The following is a 20,796-nucleotide window of genomic DNA, read 5'->3' as shown; positions in this document are numbered from 1 at the left end:
TATATATATATATATATATATATATATATATATATATATATATTTAAATGCTGGGATTAAAGATGTGCGCCACCACCACCTGGCTTTCATTTGCTGCTCTTAGAGAGGGTCTGGGCTCAGTTTAGAGTATTTACACCAAGTGTCTTACAACATCCTGTAATTCTTGTCCCAGGGGGTCTGATGCACTTTTCTGGCCCCCTCACCAAACACCAGGTATGGTCACAGTGCGCAAACTACACTCACAAATAATTTACAAAAAACCAAAACCAGTAGCGAAGTGGTGGCACAGGAGGCAGAGGAAGGTGGATCTCTGTTATTTAAGGCCAGGACAGCCAGGGCTGTTACACGGGGAGAAGCCTTGTCTTGAAAACAACAAAAATTAAAAAAAAAACAATAAATAAAAAAGAAAGAAAAGAAAAGAAAGAAAAGCAAACCAAAAGCAAACGAAAGCAAGGCTGGGAGTGGCCGGGATCACAGGTTTGGGCTGCTACTCTAAGGTTCGCTTTTGTTTGCTTTCTCAGTTTCTTTCCCACCAGACTCTGCTCTCATTCCGCCTTCTGACTGTCATCTGGGGGCTACTGGGCATGGGCCTTGTGCATGTCAGGCAAGGCAAGAACTTTCACCACTAAACTACAGAGATATGGAGACAAAAACCAGCCTAGGAAAGTCTCTCCTTGGAGAGAATGAGTCACAGGCCGAGGCTACACACAGCTAGAGCTGAGGTGTTTGCCTAGTATGCATAGGCCCTGGGTTTGATTATCCTACCAAAACCAAAAGCAGACTCCTTGAGCTCGGCAGTGACTAGAAAGGACCAGAATCCAAGGGCAGCTTCAACTACAGGGAGGTAGGTTTGAGGCTAGCAAACAAAGCAAATGTAGCACATTTGGGGATTTTTATTTTTCCATGTTTACACAAGAAAATACTTCATGTACCCATGTAGTAAGACAGGTGAACAAGTGGGGAATGTGTCCAGTGCACAGAGACTCACACCTGTGTTCTCACACCTGCGCACACAGCACGCTGTGCTGCTGAGCTGTCAGCTCCACGCCCAGGCTGCCTCAGTAGGGGATGTCGTTCTGGTAGTACTGGATCATGTCATAGGTCCTCAGTAGGGGATATCCTCAGTAGGGGATGTCGTTCTGGTTACTGGATCATGTCGTAGGTCCTCAGTAGGGGATGTCGTTCTGGTAGTACTGGATCATGTCATAGGTCCTCAGTAGGGGATGTCGTTCTGGTAGTACTGGATCATGTCGTAGGTCCGGCTCCTGGAAGGCCAAGCAGGAGAGTGAGGAGCTCCATCTCTCAGAGCCCTTCCCACCTGCTCACCCTTGGCAAGGCTCAGGGACGTGGGCCACTTGCCTGTTGCTGAGGAAACAGCTCTGGATGACCTTCATGATAAAATTTGCTGCCTCTCGCTCTGTCATGTTAGGGCTGAACCTGTGTCTGGGGAGAGATGAAAAGCTGCATTTGTGGGAACCTGTTGGGGCCCCTTCCTGCTGTGACCTAGTGTGGCCCCTGACCCTTTCCAGCAACTAGTAGGCCACTTGGGGAGCTCAAGGCCATCTTGCTATCCAGGAAGCCTGACTGCTCTGGGGTTCCCAGGACACAAAAGGTTTCTAGGTAGAGCCCCAGCACAGTGAGAGCCCTTTCCCAAGGCACCTACTTCAAAAGCTTGATTGTCTGGCCTCGGAAACAGGGCAGGCCTGTGTCCAACATGAGTGTAACTAGGGAGACGACTGCATCCATGTAGGGCCTGTGGAGACAGCAAAGGTAGGAAACAAAGCCAGTCTGAGCAGGACCCAGCTACCAATCCAGTGATCCACCTCTACTTTCCACCATTTGGCTTGCTTCCCCCAGCCATGCTCAGGCAGCTGGTATGGCTGAGTGTCCTTCCCTATCCCCCGCATGCCAGGCTTCCAGCTGTGGTTTCAAAGATGCTCTGTTGGGCTTAACCACAGTAGCATGTGGGATGTGGCAAGGTGATACTCCATGTGCCATCGGGTTGATGTCAGTCTATCATGTAGCTTTGGAGGTGCGGGGGCTACAGTGAAAGGGTGGCCAGGAAGTCCTGAGGGGGAGCCCAAGGCTGGAGGGTGCTGGCAGATGAGGTCAGCTGTGGGAGACTGCAGGATGGGGCTGGTGGTTCAGAGCTGGAATCTGCTCACAAAGGTAGACTAAGTGATTAGAAGGCAAGGCCCTTCACTTCTTAAAGATTTATGGCTGGGTGGTAATGGCACACATCTTTAGTCCCAGTACTTGGGGGGCAGAGACAGGCAGATCTCTGTGAATTCCAGGACAGCTAGAGCTACATAGTAAGACCTTGTCTCTCTCTCTCTCTCTCTCTCTTTTTTTTTTTTTTTTTTTGATTTTTCAAGACAGGGTTTCTCCATAGTTTTTGGTTCCTGTCCTGGAACTAGCTCTTGTAGACCAGGCTGGCCTCAAACTCACAGAGATCTGCCTGCCTCTGCCTCCCGAGTGCTGGGATTAAAGGCATGCGCCACCACTGCCTGGAAAGACCTTGTCTTGAAACAAAAAATTATCTTCATGTGTGTGCCCACGTGTGTGTGGGCAGTGGATGGCGGAGCTGGAGTAACAGGCCTCTGACTGTAACCAGCCACCTGATGTCAGTGCTACTGAGCCTGACTTCCTCCCCACCTTCACATCCCTTCCACGTGGCCCATGGGCTCACCGCACAGCCAGATAACCTCGGACACACATCTCCATGAACCACTTGAAGGGTGTGGCTTCCATCTTGCCCCCCATAATCATCACCATCTCATCTGTCAGCTTGATGTCTGGTTCCCAGCCAAGGTTGCCACCTGGTGAGCTTTCGAACATGAAGCCGAAGTCTGCAAAATCCCAAAAAGCTGCCTGTAACTGGGGCAGGAGCGAGGTCAGGGTGGTTTATTTCTAGCAGAGGGTCTTAGCTACAGGGGCCTGAGTCAGGGAGGAGGAACTCGTGCCAGGCTAGAGCAGAGGCACTCCACCAGCTTCCCGTCTACCCAGAGTGTGGGCTGCCATTCTCGTTCCCAGCCCCCTAGGGCCTGGCTGACCGATGTGGATGATGTGGCCCTTCTTGTCCAGCATGATGTTGCCATTGTGCCTGTCCTTGATCTGCAGCAGGAACAGCAGGAGGCTGTAGGCGGCCATGCTTCGGATAAAGTTGTAGCGTGCCTGTGTGGAGAGGGCTGTGGTCTCACCTGCCTCTGTGTGACTAAGGCAGAGCGCACAGCAGTGAACACAGCTGTGTGGAGTGCAGACAGGAGGTGAGCTGAGGCTGTGGGGCTGGCTACCTGCTGGAAGGCCAGGGTGGACTCATCCCCATACTGGCGTGTGAAGTAGTCATACATGCCGAAGTCAGTCTGGCGGCCCAGCTGGTCTCGGGAGGTGCAGTCCGGTATGCACTCAATCACCCCGCACTAGGGAGGGAGGGAGAAAGGCAGTCAGGTGGGAGCAGTGATGTGCTCGCCCTTTGCCTACCACGCCCCAGGAACTCACCCCAGGGGCGGTAGCCACCACTCGGTAGGGAAAAACAAAGAGGTCCAGGCCAACCAGCTGGAAGATGTTCTTGAAGAGGTCGATGATCTGCAGGGCTAACATGTCCTGGACCGGAGAAGGCACAGGATGGTCAGGGTCCTTTCTTCAGCCCTGGGACCACTCGGAAACTAGTGGCCCTCGAGGCTCACACAGTAGGGAAGGGAGCAGGCTGTGGCCAAATGAGAGCTTAGAGGTCTGGCCTCACTGCCCACCCAGGCTGGGCTGTCACAAGATTGCCCTGAGGATGTGGGAGTGAGGCCGTCCCTGATGGTGCAGGGTGGGGCTGGGAGCAGGGGTTTCTGGGTTTGTTCTGATGCCTCCAGAGCACCTGAATCATAAAGTGCAGGAAAGGGTCACGTGTCACTAGAAGATAGTGCCTTGCCCTGCCAGCCTAAATAAGGCCAGCTCTGTCACCTGTCGGCAGTCATCCCCCACTTTGAAGATGGCTGCTTGCCAGCAGATCTTCTTGCCATCAGCCTCCTGCCCGCGGCACTCATCCTCAGCATCTGAGCGGCACTGCAGACCTGGGGAGGGGAGGGGGGCTCTCTCTCAGCCTGAGGGCAAGAGGAGGCTACCTAGGGTTGAGAAAGAACTGGGATCTTGAGAATCACTTTGACAGAGCACTAAGGGGTCCCAAGAAACACCATGAGTTATCATGTAGGATCACAGGGCCAGGACTTTTCCTAAGAACACACAAGTTTACAAGGAACTGAAACAGAGCCCCTTGGGGTCCAAGCTGAGGACTCGGCCGAAACACAGCCAGACCACTGAAGACATTTCCACACTGGTCTGTGTCCCCACAGAGTTCATACCCCAAACCACAACCGTGATCTTCTTTGGAATTAAGGTATTTGAAGATGCCGGTCATAGCAGATGCCAAGTGTCCTTTTGAGAGAGACGTGTCAGGTCACACAAGGCAGGCAGAGATGCAGGAATGCTAAGTAGCATCACCTGCATGGATTGCTACAACCACAGGAGGGCGAGCCGGAGAACACCCAGCCCAGAATTTAGAAGCCTGACCCTTCCCTCACTGAGCATGCTGGCCTACGTCCTGATGTCAGCCTCCAGATCTGTGAGGCTGCACTCCTCTCCGGTGTCACTCAGACTATGCTCCTCTCTACGGAGCCTGAAGCAACCAGTGTGCCCACAAAGGCTCAGTAGCTGGGCTCCGAGGACAGGGGTGGGGGCAGATTCCAGGGTAAGCAAGCATTGCTGCAGAGCACCCTGCCATTTCCAGAGGAAGGGTGAGTCTGCATGTTGTAACAGCAGCACGGGTGAGGAGAGGTACCCGGATGCGAGGGGTCCCTTACTGACCTTCTTTTTCAAGCTCGCTCACTCCACAGCGCTTCACCTTAAACTTGGCCAGATAGGGCGCCTTTGCAGCACTGAGAGAGGAAGGGAGCACATGAGTACAGTGGAGACCGCTAGTGTGGGGCACAGTGGGAACGGGCGCTCACCTCTGCATTGGCGTTCCTGACATGTAGTCAATGTCTAGCACAATTGCTTCAGGGTTGCTGGGCAGGTAGCAGCCTGGGCAGGCACAGAAGGAGGTACAGGGAGCTATGTGTTACCACGGAGCTACAGCCAGTCCCCAGTCCAGGCTTCACATGCAGAGCAGCCGGATGAGGACGCTGACTTGTTCTGTGCTCACTGTGGGTCTGCCCTTCCTGACTCAGACCCTTCCCCTTCGGGATCCATCCAGGCAAGCCTCCCAGGAGATGCTTCTCCAGAATGTTCTGGACTTTAGCTTTGTGGCAACTATCCTGCTGCTGTCTGGGAAAGTCTTGGGTTTGCTTCACTCTCAGTGGAGACTCCCACCCTAGCTGCACTGGCCTAGCATGCTCTAACACACTCCTCCATCTCTGTGTTCTGTGAACGGTCAGCCACTCCTGTTTCTCAGTGTGGTGGTTTGAATAGGTATGGCTCCCACAGACCCATGTGTTTGAATGCTTGGCCATAGGGAGTGTGTCACTGTGGGGTGGGCTTTGAGGTCTCAGAAGCTCAAGCCAGGTCTAATGGCTCACAGTTCTCTTCCTGTCGCCTATGGATCAAGATAGAGAATTTTCTGCTACCTGTCCAGCACATGTCTGCTTGTGTGCCGCCATGCTTCCCTCCGTAGGACAACGGACTATCTCCAAACTGTAAGCCAGCCCCAACCAAATGTCTTTTTTTGGTACGAGTTGCTGTGTTTATGGTGTCCCTTCACAGCAACAGAAAACTAAGACACTCAGCAAATATGTCCACTAAGCAGAAAAAAGGAAGTTCATCCCTAGTTGTTGGATGCTGGAGGCCCCAAGTGTGTGATGCGGCTAGCCAAGCCCTGTTTCCACATCAGTCCCTCGTGCCTCACTGGCCCTGAGGTTGCTGGCTTACCAGGCTGCACCTTCACTTCAGACAGAGCTGACAGACAAGCCTTCTTTCTTTCTTCACCTTTAGGGTAGGGCCTGAGAAACAAGACAGAGATGCTCTGGACATGGTGGCACATAGCTCAGATGTGAGGACCAGTGAACCAGGAGCTGGAAGGCATCCTCTGCTATCTAGTGAGTCTGAGGCCAGCTTGGGTTACACTGAACGGTCTGAACAAACAAGCTCTAGCCGCAGACACTGGCCCCCAGGGATAGAGAGCTCACCTGACCCTACCAGGCTCAGGTTGTCAGGAAACCATCCATAGCAACTCCTGCCCTGCATTCCTCTGAGAAGCCAGATGGCCCCACAGGGTGGCAGGGGCCCAGGTGGAGCTGTTTTTGGAAGCTCTGCCCTCACATTCTATGGGGTGTGCTGCTGTTAAGGTACTGAGAGAACAGGTGACTGCGGGGCCCCACCCAGTTCGGGGCTGAAATGCCTTCGCTTCTTTCCTTTTTTTCTTTTTGGCTTTTCGAGACTGGATTTCTCTGTAGCTTTAGAGCTTGTTGTAGAACTCGCTTTGTAGACCAGGCTGGCCTCAAACTCACAGAGATCCCGTCTCTGCCTCTGGATTAGAGGCATGCGCCACCACCACCTGGCCCTGAAATGCCACTTCTGTAACTTACTGTGTGACTTCTGCTGGTGAGCCCTGTGACCTGGCTCAGCTAAGGTGAGGCTGAGGGTAACTGCAACTTTGTCGTGTCATGATGCCCTGGAAATGCACCTTCCTGCTGAGCTGAATCTGGGAGTATTCTCCAAAGGCTCATGTGCTAAGGACAGGGGTTAACCTTTAACTCCCCAGTGAGGGCAGGCACGGCCACACGCACCTTTAGTTCCAGAACCCAGGAGGCAGAGGCAGGTGGATAACTGAATTTGAGGCCAGCCTGATCTACATGCTGAGTTCCAGAAGTCAGGACTATATAGAGAAACGCTGTCTCAACTCTTGCCCACCACAAAATTCTCCAATGAGGAGTTTTAGGTGTCTGGGGCTATAGCCTTGCAGGGGTTAAGGGACACCATTGTCTTTCTCTGCTACAGTTGTCACATGTGCTGAGCACACAGTCACTAAGGAGACGTCCATATTGTCCCCCATCTCCCCTTTCGTATGTGTTTTGTTTTTGAGAGGGTCTCTCTATATTGCTCTGGCTGTCTGGGAAATCACCTTGTAGGACAGGTTGGCCCCAAACTCACAGAGGTCAACCTGCCTCTGTCTCCCAGGTACTGGGATTGAAAGTGTGTGCCACCATGCCCGGCTACACTGTTCTCTTAAACTGATTGTCTCAGGTGTTGTAGTGACATACTTCCCTACCCTTTTGTGTGTGGTCAGGGCCCCTGGGAACACGGAGAGGACCCTCAGTGAACACACTGAGCAGCCTGCACACACACCGAGGGCATGTTAGCGAGTGGAAGAAGCCGGGAAGAGCTGCGCCCAATGCTCTTTTTCCTTGGAGACCTTGGGCAAATGTCAAATGCCAACGCAGCTGATGCTCTGCCTTGCCCCATGCTAGGAGGCAACAACCCTGAAAGCTCAGAGAGGTGAGTAGGTGGGATGAAGACATGACAAGACATCGCAGAAAACTGTCTCTCGGTGAGCCACTTACTTGATGATGGCTGACACATTTGTGATCTTGTTAAAGAAATCAAATTCTCGTTGATAGAAATCTTTGGCTGGGCCTGATAGGGACCCTGTGATCTCTTCTACTAACTGCTCCAGAAGGTCACCAATGTCAGCTGAGGAGGCAAAGATGGTGAGTTTTATGGCTGCCACAGAGACCCTGAAAAGAAAACCCTTAGCCAGATAGTGACACATGCCTTTAACCCAGCACTCAGGTGGGTCTCTGAATTGGAGACCAGCCTGCTCTACAAAGTGAGTTCCAAGACAGAGAAACCCTGTCTTGAAAAACCAAACCAAACCAACCAACCAACCAACCAACCAACCAACCAACCAACCAACCAAAGGCCCTTAAATATTAAAGATGTTTGCTAGACAGTCAGATGGAGCTCTCCCAGCACCCTGCCTGCATGTGCAATGGACTCTAGACCTGATAAAGGCCACACACGCCACCATTTCCCCCTCACTGTTGACACTGGTCCTGATGGTGAGTAAAATTGCTAGCCCCTAAACAAAGCTCAAGGCAGGGCCTAAGCCCCAGGTAAAGCCATACCAATTGTTTGTTTTGAAATAGGGTTGAAAGTAGCCCAGGTTGGCTTTGAACTTGAGACCCCTGTGCCTCCATTTCTCGAGTGCTATGTTTACAGATGTGTGACTCTTCTACTTGGTGCTGGGGACTTAACTCTGGACTTTATGCATGCATAACATCTGGTTCCAGTTATTGGCTTTGTTATATTCTACTTTTTTTTTTTTTCCTGAGACAGGGTTTCTCTGTAGCTTTAGAGCCTGTCCTGGCAGTAGCTCTGTAGACCAGGCTGGCCTGCTTCTGCCTTCTGAGTGCTGGGATTAAAGGTGTGCGCCACCACTGCCTGGCTGAGATTTTTTTTTTTCTTTTTTAAAGACGGGTTTGCAACACAGTCCTGGCAGACCGGGAACTCACTGGGGTCAGTTTGCCCCTGGCTTGTGAATGTTGGTTCCAAGGGCATGCACCACCACACCCAGTTTGCTTTTTTTTTTCTTTTTTCCCTGAGGTGAGCCTTTAAGGAAGGCCTCAGAGGAAGGCCCTGAGTTCAAGGCCACCCTGGTGAACAAAGCAAATCCTAAAACAGCCGGGCTACTCAGAGAAACCTTGTTGAGAAGGGGCGGGGTCATTCTCACGTAGTTAAGGCTCTCCTCAAACTTGCCTAGGTATTGGAATTAAAGGACTGTGCCATTTGACCTGGCTAGAGTGATAGGAATTAAAATCAACAAAAACAACATAGAGTCCTATACTGAACTTGAGTTGGAAAAGGCTAGTCCAGTCTCATGGGTGTAAAATGTTGTTGAGTCACCTTTAGCCTGGCTCTGGCCGCTAGGATGGAGGGAGGCAAGCCATGCTCCAAAGGAATCAGAGCAGTTGAGGAAGCTGTTACCGATGGCCTGTACTTTGAACCCACAGATGACAGCTTGAGACCGTTCTGAGAAATGAGGAACACTTACAGACTGTGTGGTAATGAGAGACCCCAACAGAACATCCAAGGCTTTGGTGCTGACTTGATGTGGCAATGTGTGCTCAGCCACAAGAGGTCGTTGGGTGTGTGGTGAAGCCAAGGACAGTTGTTCCCAGAGAGATTCTGGAAAGCCTGGCGCCTACTCAGCAGTGAAGAGAGTGCTGGTTGGTGGCATTAAGGGAGACACAGAAGGATGTAATCTGAGAGGCTACTTTGACAAGTATGGCAAGATAGGATGGATGGTGGTGGTGCACACCTTTAATGCCAGCACTCAAGCAGGCAGATCTCTGTGAGTTCAAGGCCAGCCTGGTCTACACAGCGAAACCCTGTCTTGAAAAACAAACAAACAAAAGAAAAGTATGGCAAGACGAAAACCACAGAAGTTATGGAAGACAGGCAGAGAAAAAAAAGAGGGTTTGGCTTTGTAACTTTTGATGATCACAGTACAATTGATGAAATTGTTTGGAGTACTTTACTATTAATGAGCCTAATTGTGAGTAAAAAAAGGCCCTTTTTAAAAAAGAGATGTCATCATGGGACCACAGAGCGGCTGCTGAGTAGATCTGGTCATTTTATGTGTCATGGAGGGACTTTGGTTGTGGTGGAAACTTTGGTGGAAGAGGAGGCTATGGTGGTGTCCTGGTTATGGTAGCAGAGGAGGTCATGGTGGTAGTGGACCAAGATATAGAAACCAAGGTGGTTGAGTAGGAGGAGATGATGGTTACTGTCAATAAAGGAGGACATTTTGAATTAAGTGGTGGTGGCGCACGCCTTTAATCCTAGCACTAGGGAGGCAGAGGCAGGCGGATCTCTGTGAGTCTGAGGCCAACCTGGTCTACAAGAGCTAGTTCCAGGACAGTCTCTAAAGTGACCTACCTTGTCTTGAAAAAACAAACAAACAAAAAGGAGGAAATTTTGGTGGAAGTAGCTATAGTGGTGATGATAACTATGCTGATGTTGGGCCAATGAAAGGGGCCAGTGCTGGCTGACGAAGCTCAGGTTCCTATGGTGGTGTTCATGGGTCTGGTGCTGTGGATGGTGGATACAGACACATATAGAAGGTTTTGTTTTCAGACAGGGTCTGTGTGTAGCCTTAGATGGCCTGAACTTGTGCCTTAGACCAGGTTGGCCTTGAACTCACTGAGATTCACCTGCCTCTGCCTCTTGAGTGCCATGATTTAAGGCACGTGCCACCATGTCCAGCTCTTTACTTTTTATTTATTTGTTTTTGTGTGTGGAGACACACACTGTGGCACACATGTGGAGGCCAAAGGACAACTTGCAAGAGTCTGTTCTCTCCTCCCACCTTGTGTGTTCCAGGAATTAAGCTCATTTTTAGGTTTAATGACAAGTGCCTTTATCTGCTTAGCCAGGTATGGGCACAGAGACAGGAGAGTCAGAGTAAGTTCTGGGCTACACAACAAGCCCTGTCACAAACAAGCAGGAGAGCAAGCACACCAAGAGCAAAGTGAAAGTGTAAGGCTTTACAGGTTATTGTTTGAGAACTGTTGCTCCTGAATTGGCCACTCCTTATTCAGTCACGGGCTGTGCTAGGCACAGACTCTGACAGGACAGGTAGCTGGCCAGCAGGGAGTTCTCGTACACTCCAGGAGCTGCAAATGTCACCTTATACCAAAGGATCAATGAAGGAAGTCCAGATGCTCTGTGTGTTAAGGGGTGAGGACAGGACACGGGGTAGTCTCCAGGCTGGGGTAGCACACACACAGGGGACCTCTGAGAAAGCAACCTCTAAAGGCGATGATGACGGGGAGAAGCCTGAGAGGCCAAGGTACTCACGGTCTTTCTGGTGCCCTTCTTCATCGAGGTAGATGTTAGTTTTCATATTCCAGATGAACTGGTGGGCCAGAAGCTGGGATTTGGCTGCTGCCCAGAGAATGTACTCGCGCACATAGCCCATCTGTAGGAGGGAAGGCCACAATCAGCCTTTACTCCTGGAGGAAACTTTTCCTAACCTCGTGCAAGAGGGAACTCCCACCATGGCTGTGTGCTTCCCAGCTGTGTGGATGGACCCATTAGGGTTAGCTGAGGGGCCAGGCCAGTAGCCAAAGGGTGGCCACTCATGGGCTAGGCTTAGGGCATGAAGTGTACAGTACAGGCCTGGGTCTCCTGTGTGGTCCCCCCTTGGTATTTAAGAACCATGACTCTCAATTTCAACAGCTATCAAATACAAGAAGCATGTAGGCTAGGTATCAGAAACTCATAAGGTTGTGCAGACCACCAATTCACAGTGGCGGGTCCACAGAGCTCGGGTATGCATAGAGCAGCATGCAGCCAACACGGACCCTCTCTTTCTCCATTGCATTGTTCCCTACCATTTTCTGGTAGCTCAGGGTGGAGATACCGCAGACCCGCTGAGGGAGAAGGCTGGGAAGAGACCTGCTGGCACCTCGATGCTGGAGCCCTAGCCTCCAGGTTTAGTTTAGTTTTTAGTTAAAACAATTATGTGTAGCCGGGCGATGGTGGTGCACGCCTTTAATCCCAGCACTCGGGAGGCAGAGGCAGGCGGATCTCTGTGAGTTCGAGACCAGCCTGGTCTACAGAGCTAGTTCCAGGACAGGCTCCAAAACCACAGAGAAACCCTGTCTCGAAAAAACAAAAAAAAAAAAAAAACAATTATGTGTATGGGTGTTTTGTCTACACATATGTCTGTGCATCATGTGTGTGTCTGGTGTCCACACAGGTCAGAAGAGGGAGTGGCCCTGGAGCTGGAGTTACATATGGATAGTGGCTAGCCATCACGTGGGTGCTGGAAACTGAATCTGGTTCTCTGCAAGGGCAACTTAACCACTAAGCCAGATCTTCAGTTCCAGGATCGATCGATCGATCTATCTATCTATCTATCTATCTATCTATCTATCTATCTATCTATCTATCTATCTATCTATCTTTCTTTCTTTCTTTCTTTCCCTCCCTTTTCTTTTCTTTTCTTTTCTTTTCTTTTCTTTTCTTTTCTTTTCTTTTCTTTTCTTTTCTTTTTTGTATTACTGAGATACAACCTCTCTATGTAGTCCTAGTTCCTGGAACTTGCTATGTAGACCAGGCTGGCCTTGAACTCAAACTCCACCTGCCTCTGCCTCCCAAGTGCTGGGATTAAAGGTGTGTGCCACCACAGCTGGTAAAATGTACTTGTTTTTTTTTCTTTCATTTCATTTATTATTTTGTTTGTGTGAGTGCATGAATGCCACAGTATGCATGTGACGGTCATACAGCTCTACAGTTGGTCCCCTCTTCCCACCATGGGATCAGTGACTGGACTCCGTGGTCAGGTTCCTGTGACAAGCACTTTTATCCTGGGTGCTTGTAAATGTCTTGTTTAAGTCATCTGGTTGTTGCCCCTTTCTGTGCTGTGTGATTAGAACATATCTTTTATCAGCTCACCTAAGCCTCACCACTTTCCTAGGACAACAGCCAGACTCAGGGAGGTCATGTGATTTGCTGAGCCCTGACCCAACAAAGGGGACCCTAGAACAGGTTGCTCACCCATAGGAAACAGTTAGAAAAGGTACCAGAGCCCACCCTCTCCGCAGAGCATGAGTGGCCTCAGGATGGGGCAGTAAGGGCTCTGTTGTAACTGCACAGTCCTGTTTCTGAGGGAGCCCAGAGGGAGCCTGTGTGAGCTGGAGTAGCAATACAGATAGCTCTTGGGAGAAGAAGGAGCTGTGCTGTGTCAGTACATACCTTGTCATATCTGAGGGCCTGCACAATCTGGGGGATGTAGAACAGAATGGCATCCTGTAGAAGGAAGAAGGACTGTAACAATTCAAACAGTAATGAGCGCTGGACCTGCACATGGGATGCTGCCTCCCCTGGAGAGCTGGGGAAGGTGTAGAGGATAACAGGAGAAGTACCCGAGGTTTGTAACATTGGTGGGACAAGCACATACAATATAGTACCTCACCTGTAAGGAGAGGAGCCTGCCCCAGGTAAAGACTCGCTGGTGCTGTAGTAAGCAGAGCTCTAGAGCAGTTTACAGACCCTCCATCATGGCTACCACATAGAACCGCTAGGGTAAGAGGCATGGGTACACTACTCACTTCTTACAGCAGGGACCAAACTCAAGTAAACTTTCTTTTTAACCAAAAGATCCAATGAAATCTTAAAAAAAAAAAAAAAAGCCTAAAACTAGAAAATACATATGAATTACAACTCTTTTTTTTTTTTTTTTTTTAAGAAAGGGTTTCACTGTGTTTTCTGGCTGGCCTAAGAACTCAGAGATGCCTCTGCTTCCCTGGTGTTGGCATTAAAGGCGTGTACCTCCAAAGTCAAAACTCATCTTCTGCAACAAATATCATGTCAGTAAAACATAGTCTAGCTGTGCCCACACAGTTGGGTGCATCTCATATCAACCCACTTAACTGCACTGGGACAGCTGCTCCTAGGCTGGCTCCGCAGGGCTCTGGACTCACCGGAGGGAAGGACCGCAGGACTTTCACCCCATACTGTGCAGTGAGAGGGTGTGGTGGGTACATGCTCGAGAAGTAGGAGAGGCCTGTGGGTGGATCCGTGGGTGCCCAGCATAAAACATGGCTGAGCTCCGGAGCATCGGCATCAATGGTGTGCCAGGTGACCAGGAACTAGGGAGGAAGTTGGGAGACAGGGTTACAGTAGTCCTTTAGCTATGGCCTCTGCAAGAACGGCCACAGCCTGGGTGTGGTGGTGCATGTCTTTAATTCTAGCATGCAGGAGGCAGAGGCAGGCAGATCTCTGTGAGTTTGAGGCCAGCCTGCTCTACATGGCAAGCTGTAGGCCAAAAAAGAAAAGAAAAAGTGACAGTAAAAAAAAAAAAAACACTTAGGAGAAAATGGAAAATGTTTCTGACATTTATGCAAAGAAGCATAATTGTAATAAATCCAGGTTGAGGGGCTGGTAATGAGGCTCAGTGGGTAGTGTGTGTTCCAGGCTAGTATGTACTGCACAGAACCAGCTGTGATTGATTGTACACACCTGCAATCTTGGTACATGGCAAGTGGAAAATGGAGGATCAGAAATTCAAGGACAACTTCAAATATATAGTGAATTTGCGGTTATATGGAAACCTGTCTATAATCAGAATTTAAGCAGACTAAATATCATAAACATAGTAATTATTACATACTAGAAGTAGAATATGCAAGGAGTTAAGAAATTTCTACCATTGAGGTTACCCGGTAACTTTTTGTCTGGTGAGATAGATAGAATAATGATAATTCTGTTTTAGAGACAGGGTTTCACTTTGTGGTTCAGTCTGGCCTCAAGATCAGAGATCCTCACACCTGCCTCCCAAGTGCTGGGATTAAAGACATGTGCCACCACCACCTGGCCAAGATTTTATTTATTATGATTGTTTGCCTAAGAGTACATCTGTGTACTCTGTGTGCACTGCCTGCAGAGAATAGAACAGGGCTGGACCCCCTGGACCTGGAGTTACAGACAGTCGTGAGCTGCCATGTGAGTGCTGGGAACTGAACCTAGGCCATCTGTTCTCAGCCCCTGCCATCTCTCCAGCTCCACTCTGTAGACCAGCTCTTCTGTCCATCTACATCTACCTGATCCTCCTGTCTCAGTCTCCCACGGAGCTGGGATTACAGACCTGTACTGGTGACCAGGCCCAGCAGTGATGGTTAATGACAATTTAATTGGTTTGAGAAATGCCTAGATTAATAAAGTACACCTTTGAGTATGCCTGTGAGGGTCCAAAGAGGACTGGGTCGTGAGGGCTCTGACCTCATGAATAGATTGATTTTCCGTCCCCTCAATACAGGGTTTTTCTGTGTTGCAGCCCTGGCTATCCTGGAACTAGCTCTGTAGACAGGCTGGCCTTGAACTCACAGAAATCCACCTGCCTCTGCCCCACAAGAGCTGGGATTAAAGATGTGCACCACCACCACCAAACCTAGATTCAATTTTTGATAGATTCATAATATGATGCCATTATTTTGAGGTGGTGGAAAGTGTGTGGGGAGGAAATCAGCCATGGGAGCCATGCATTTTGGATGCTGCGCTTTGCCAGGATCCCTTCCTGTATTCTCTTGCTCTTCTGTCCATCTGCCAGGACATGAACAGCCTCCTGCACATGGGCCTGCTGCTCAGCCATAATAGGCTGAGCTCCCTGAGACTGAGTCAAAGTAACTTTTTTCTCTTGATTGTTCCATGAGGTATTTGGTCATAGTAATGAGTAGCCAGGCTTCTCTGGAAGACATTCTAGATGTACTTTGAGCTGGTGTGTGTGGGCTGTCCTACCTTGATGGCTTCAGGGACATCACTAACAGCTCCTGGGTCCAACCGGACAAGACGGGTCACTTCATTTCCAATGGCTTCTGTATTCTTGAACCTACAATGTACAGAGGGTTTGGGTGTGGTAGCTGCACCAGCAGGTACATTGTTCACTGCCACAGAAGAGCCAGAGGGGAACACTCAGCTGGAGGGATTTAGATCAACACTATATTACAGATATCTAAATGTATTACTTGTAGGCAAGTAATACATTACAAAGTCTGAAAAGGACCCTTTGAAAAATCACATCATTACAGCATTCACAAGGAGGTGACAGGATGAATGCCACGATTCCAGGCAACCCTGGTTACAGAGACACCCTTTCTATGTACGATGTAACCCTTTCTATGTACAATGTAACCCTTTCTATGTATGATGTAACCCTTTCTATGTACAATGGCTTAGTGAATAAAGGCTGATGTCAACCTTGATGACCTAAGTTCACTTCCTAGTTCCACATAATGAAAAGAGAACCAAGTCTGGCAAGTTAGCTTCTGAATTGGACACACATGCACACACACATATCATAAACAGACACACACAGACATATTCTCTCCCCCCCCCATTCCTCCAAAGCAAAAAACAAACATTTAACAAAACAAAAGTGAAGGAAAAAAGAAAAACAATAGCATTCTAGGTTGCTATGAGGAAATGGCAGAACCCTACCCTATCTTGCCATTTATCCTTCTGCATTTGCCTATCTCTGGCTCAGCATCTTAGCTCACAGTCTGAACCTGTAGAGCCCCTTACCTGGTGGTGAGAGGGCAGGCATTGAGCCTGTAGATGTTCCTGACCCAGGCTAATGCAAGGGACAATCTCCATGAACATTCTGTTTTGAAAGGGCTTAAGAGAACCAGTTTGCTGTCCTGGGCCTGAGGACCAGGTAGAGGACACAGAAAAGTGGCAGAGCTTTGCTCCCAGTCATACATACCTGTCCCTGCTTGTCGGGAAGCAGGCTGAGGGACCATGTAGGTCATGGAGCCTCTGCAAGCTCATCTTTCCTACTGCTGCAATCTAAAGGTTTTATTTCTGTCTGAGATTCTCACCTTGAGGGAGCTTATGGCACACTAGGCAGACAGCTACAGCAAGACAGTCTGCTCTCAGCTCAAGCTCCAAGATGGCATTATTCAAACACACACACAATCCAAACTCTCCCAAGTTGTTTCTGTGGACTACCTCCCAGGAGGGAAGCCTTTATAAATTACACTGTGACTCTACCATTTTTTTAAAACAGTGCCAGAGACTGAACCAGGTTCTTGTGCATGCTAGTTAAGAGGTCTACCACTGAGCTACACTCCCTGGTCATACATGGTGGTTCTGAATTCAGCTAGATATTACTTTCTTAGTTCTGTGTGCAATGGCACCTAGGTAGGAGCTGACACGCTCACAAGGGTCACTGTGTAACCTCTGCACAGACTAGGTGAGAATCCTGAGTGTCCCTGACAGGAGCCATGTCATATTTCATGGCACTCAGGATACAGCTGACAGGTTACGACACTGAACCTCTGATGAAGCTAGGGTGACTGGAAGGCCTACCTGGCTGGCAGCTGCACAGCGAGGTAGGGGGAGATGCTCCAGGCAAGGTTCACGTTGTCTTTCCACTGCTTCTCACTCAGGCTGATGTATTTGGACCTCCAGTTGGCCACGCTGTTTTCTCCTGCCTGGTCCAGCTCTAGTTCTGGGGCTGACAGCGGGTTGTACCAAGTGATGAGACGCTCAATTTCAGTGGCCTGGTGAGACCAAACAATATCCAGTGTATTTTCTGCAGGTGTCCACATGCTGCTACCACCCTAAGGTGCTACGCTGTTACACAGTGGGAAGTGCCTGTGGCCACAGGTCTCACCAACAGCGACAACAGCAGTGTCCTGCGCTTCATGTAGTACTTGTGCAGCTGGGAACCCCGGTTGGTTTTCTTAGACATGCCTGGGGAGCAAAGACGAAACATGTCATTGTCCTTTCAGCCAATCTTCTGCCCTGTCTTTTCCTTTGGTGATGTGCTGGTGACTGAACCGAAAACTTTGGTCCTGTTTTAGAATCTAGAAGAAGCTGCCTTTTCATGTTCTGTTCTGCCATCTAAGTGAGTGCCTATCATACCACCAAGATGGGAACTCAACAGAGGACAGAAGATGTAGGAGCCACCCCCTTCCCTGACTAACCTGACTTTTTGGAGATGGTTGACATGCCACTGGAGAGGGGATAAGTGTTGATCCAGCCCTGGGTTGCCTGTTGTCGAGAGCCCACGGTTATATCCAAGTTGCTTCGAGTGTCCTGGTTATCTGTGGACAAATACATTGCAGAGTCTGGGATGAGGTGGCTCAAGACAAGGTCAAAGGAAGAGAGCTCAGCACGGCTTGCTTTGCAAACACAGGTACCAAGGCTGACTTCCCTGGAACCTACATTAAGTAACTCGGGTGTGGTGGCGCATCTGAAGATGGATGCTAAAAAGAAATCCCACACTCCAGCATGCATCCTCCTAGTCCTGATGCTGGACAGATGAATATGGAGCTGGTCCAGTCTATTTGGCAAGTTCCAGGCCAGTAAAAGACCTTATCCAGAAAAAAACAAAGACATCATAGAGCTGGGTGGCACACGCCTTTAATCCCAACACTTGGGAGGCAGAGGCAGGAGGATCTATGTGAGTTTGAGGCCAGCCTGGTATACAGAGCAAGTCCCAGGACAGTCAGGACTACACAGAAAACCTGCCTTGAAAAACCAAAAAATAGGATAAAATAAATTCTATCAGTTATTAAGAAATATTTTGTGTATTTGAGTGTTTTGCCTGTATGTATGTACAGGTGCTTATGGAGGACAGAAAACAGTATTGCATCCTGCTACAGATGGTTGTGAGCCACGATATGGGTGCTAAGGATTGAACCCAGGTCCCCTAGAAGAACAGAGTGCTCTAACCACTAAGTGGCCTCTCCAGCCCCTGCCATTTTTTTTTTCATAAGCAAAGGCAGTTACTTGCTTACTGGTATTGCACTGTCTAACACAGCCACAGCAGAAACCTGAACATCCAGGGGACAAACTACACTATTTGTTGGCTCTGCTTTCCGTGGAAGCAGAAAGAAACCTAGCTTTAAGGCTTCTTTCTTTTTCCTGGGAGAGACTGTCTGCAGGTCTACCTACAGGAACAAACCCTCACCATCAGCAGCTCTATGCTCAGGAGTGGGAATCTTCTGGTTTGCTGCTGCTGACATGTCAGGATTAACCTGGAATGTTCTTTTCTTTGCCCTGGAGAGCTATTTGTTTCAGTATAATTTGGCTTTATGTATGTATGTATGCATGTTATATATATGTAGGTACACACCCATAGGAATACACACACAAGTGCACACCCACACCCACAGGAGAACATACAGGTGCACACCCACACCATAGGAACACACACAGGTGCATATACACACCCATAGGAATACACATACACACACACACACACACACACACACACACACACACACACACACACACACACATTCTGCTTCCTTTCAGACTCAGCCCAGGGGGTCACTGTTTCTAGAGAATTTTCTTCCTGGAGAGGTGCCCTTGAATCCCCTCTATTGAAGTTACTTGACAGCCCCTTGTCAGATGACAATAGATTATGGGTAAATTCATGAATTCCCCCACTCAGTAGGCATCTGGGACGTGAGCTGGTCTAGGGAGAAGTTATAAGAAAGTGTCCTGCAGCGCCGGGCGGTGGTGGCGCACGCCTTTAATCCCAGCACTCGGGAGGCAGAGGCAGGTGGATCTCTGTGAGTTTGAGACCAGCCTGGTCTACAGAGCTAGTTCCAGGACAGGCTCCAAAGCCACAGAGAAACCCTGTCTCGAAAAACCAAAAAAAAAAAAAAAAAAAAAAAAAGAAAGAGAGTGTCCTGCAATTGCCATAAGAACCAGCATGGTTTGGAGGAAAGGTAGCAGGCAGGCAAGTACTGGCTTTTCAACAATATAAGGCACAGCCAAGATCAGGGTTCATTTGGGCCCTAACTGTTCTTGTCTGGCCTTTCCAGAACTACTTACAGAGAACAAACCCCTCCCGTGTACTCCTGTCTGCCTGTACCCCACCCCTCCCGTGTACTCCTGTCTGCCTGTACCCCACCCCTCCCGTGTACTCCTGTCTGTCTGCACCCCAACCCTTCCGTGTACTCCTGTCTGCCTGTACCCCACCTCTCCTGTGTACTCCTGTCTGCCTGTACCCCACCCCTCCCGTGTACTCCTGTCTGCCTGCACCCCACCCCCTCCTATGCACTCCTGTCTGTCTGCACCCCACTCCCTCCAGTGTACACTCCCTCCCATGTACTCCTGTCTGTACTCCACCCCCTCCCATGTACTCCTGTCTGTCTGCACCCCACACCAGCAGCTGCTGTGCTGCTGGCACAATGCTTACCTGGAGGAACAAGCTGGCTGGCGGTCAGGTACTTCTTGTCTGAGAACATGGCAGTCCAAAATTTAATCATTATGCTTATGTCTTCACGAAGCTGCTTTTCTCCTTGAGTAGGGAACTTTGGTGGACAACTTCAAACAATCACAAGAGGAAAGGGCTGAGTGTCTGGAGTCAGAGACTAGAAAGTGTTCCCAAGGCAGTGAGAGCTGAGATAAAAGTTCACTTTCTTTGACCTCACTAACTCCTGTGGGAAGTGTGGTTGTCCTGGTAGCCCAGGCCTGTCTGTCCCATCACTACCCTATGCACCCTGTTCAGCTCAATCACCAAGGAGTGGTGTTACATAGCTCAGATGGCCTGTACCTCCATAAATACATAGAGATATCCTTTGTATTGCAAGGTAACCTTGATCATGAGGTCCTGCCTCACAGTCTCTAGATCAGACTGTAGGCATGTGCTACCAGACCTGGCTCATAAGAGTAGTATGTTGTAGCAGATGGTAATTTAGCTGTTTGCATACAATCATTCATTCAGCCTACATTCACAAAGACTCAGGCAGCTGATATTTGCAGGACTTTGTGTAGTAATCATTTATATTACCAGGAGAAGTAAATGTATGCAATTTAATAACCCTCTCTTATTTTTTCTTGAGATAGGGTTTCTCTGTGTAGTCCTGGGTGTCCTAGAACTTGCCCTGTAGATCAGGCTGGTCTCAAACTTAAGAGATCTGCTTTCTTCTGCTTCTTGAATACTGGGATTAAAGGCATGTGCCACTAACACCTTGCTTAAGTACATTCTTGTAGATGTTTTATTCTTTGAAAACCTCAGAGATGTATGCAATGTGTCTTATCACATCACCCCTTCCTCTCCAGCCCCACCCCCGCTTTCACGCATCTCCTTCCTAGTGTCAGCTATTGCTCCTTGTTCTTAGACACGGTCTCTTTATGTAGTCTTGGAACATGCTATGGAGGCCAGGCAGAGCTCAGAGATCGCCTGAGTGCTGGGAGTAAAGGTGTGTGCCATCACACCCACCTTTCCTTCTCTTTTTCTTTTTTTAATATTTATTTATTTATTATGTATACAATATTCTGTCTGTGTGTATG

At 49.2% G+C, this 20,796-nt stretch overlaps 2 protein-coding genes across 3 annotated transcripts in view; one reads left to right on the top strand and one right to left on the bottom strand.

Annotated features, from left to right (window-relative positions):
* Nucleotides 1–7,535, top strand: part of Tmem191c (transmembrane protein 191C) — an 11,056-nt gene extending 3,521 nt beyond the window's left edge. Inside the window, exon 10 of one of the 2 annotated variants that reach the window (XM_026777479.1) lies at nt 7,268–7,535. In XM_026777479.1, coding sequence (XP_026633280.1) covers nt 7,268–7,340 — 73 coding nt within the window. In that variant the 3' untranslated portion in view covers nt 7,341–7,535. The remainder of the gene's footprint in view (nt 1–7,267) is intronic. The other variant, XM_026777478.1, reaches the window with a different exon arrangement.
* Pi4ka (phosphatidylinositol 4-kinase alpha) overlaps nt 880–20,796 on the bottom strand; it is a 136,861-nt gene continuing 116,944 nt past the window's right edge. Inside the window, exons 37-56 of the mRNA XM_005369994.3 lie at nt 19,700–19,827; nt 17,472–17,591; nt 17,159–17,238; nt 16,852–17,045; nt 15,283–15,373; nt 13,470–13,637; nt 12,742–12,795; nt 10,840–10,960; nt 7,542–7,671; nt 5,911–5,981; nt 4,995–5,067; nt 4,852–4,922; nt 3,952–4,061; nt 3,499–3,603; nt 3,294–3,419; nt 3,054–3,174; nt 2,690–2,849; nt 1,664–1,753; nt 1,360–1,443; nt 880–1,265 (exon numbers count right to left, since the gene is read on the bottom strand). Coding sequence (XP_005370051.1) covers nt 1,214–1,265; nt 1,360–1,443; nt 1,664–1,753; nt 2,690–2,849; nt 3,054–3,174; nt 3,294–3,419; nt 3,499–3,603; nt 3,952–4,061; nt 4,852–4,922; nt 4,995–5,067; nt 5,911–5,981; nt 7,542–7,671; nt 10,840–10,960; nt 12,742–12,795; nt 13,470–13,637; nt 15,283–15,373; nt 16,852–17,045; nt 17,159–17,238; nt 17,472–17,591; nt 19,700–19,827 — 2,149 coding nt within the window. The 3' untranslated portion in view covers nt 880–1,213. The remainder of the gene's footprint in view (nt 1,266–1,359; nt 1,444–1,663; nt 1,754–2,689; nt 2,850–3,053; nt 3,175–3,293; nt 3,420–3,498; nt 3,604–3,951; nt 4,062–4,851; nt 4,923–4,994; nt 5,068–5,910; nt 5,982–7,541; nt 7,672–10,839; nt 10,961–12,741; nt 12,796–13,469; nt 13,638–15,282; nt 15,374–16,851; nt 17,046–17,158; nt 17,239–17,471; nt 17,592–19,699; nt 19,828–20,796) is intronic.

The sequence above is a fragment of the Microtus ochrogaster genome, unplaced genomic scaffold (genome assembly GCF_000317375.1).
Source record: "Microtus ochrogaster isolate Prairie Vole_2 unplaced genomic scaffold, MicOch1.0 UNK68, whole genome shotgun sequence".
Lineage (NCBI taxonomy): Eukaryota > Metazoa > Chordata > Mammalia > Rodentia > Cricetidae > Microtus > Microtus ochrogaster.
Note: the sequence above shows the minus strand (reverse complement) of the source record. Positions and strands in the feature narration are given on the sequence as shown.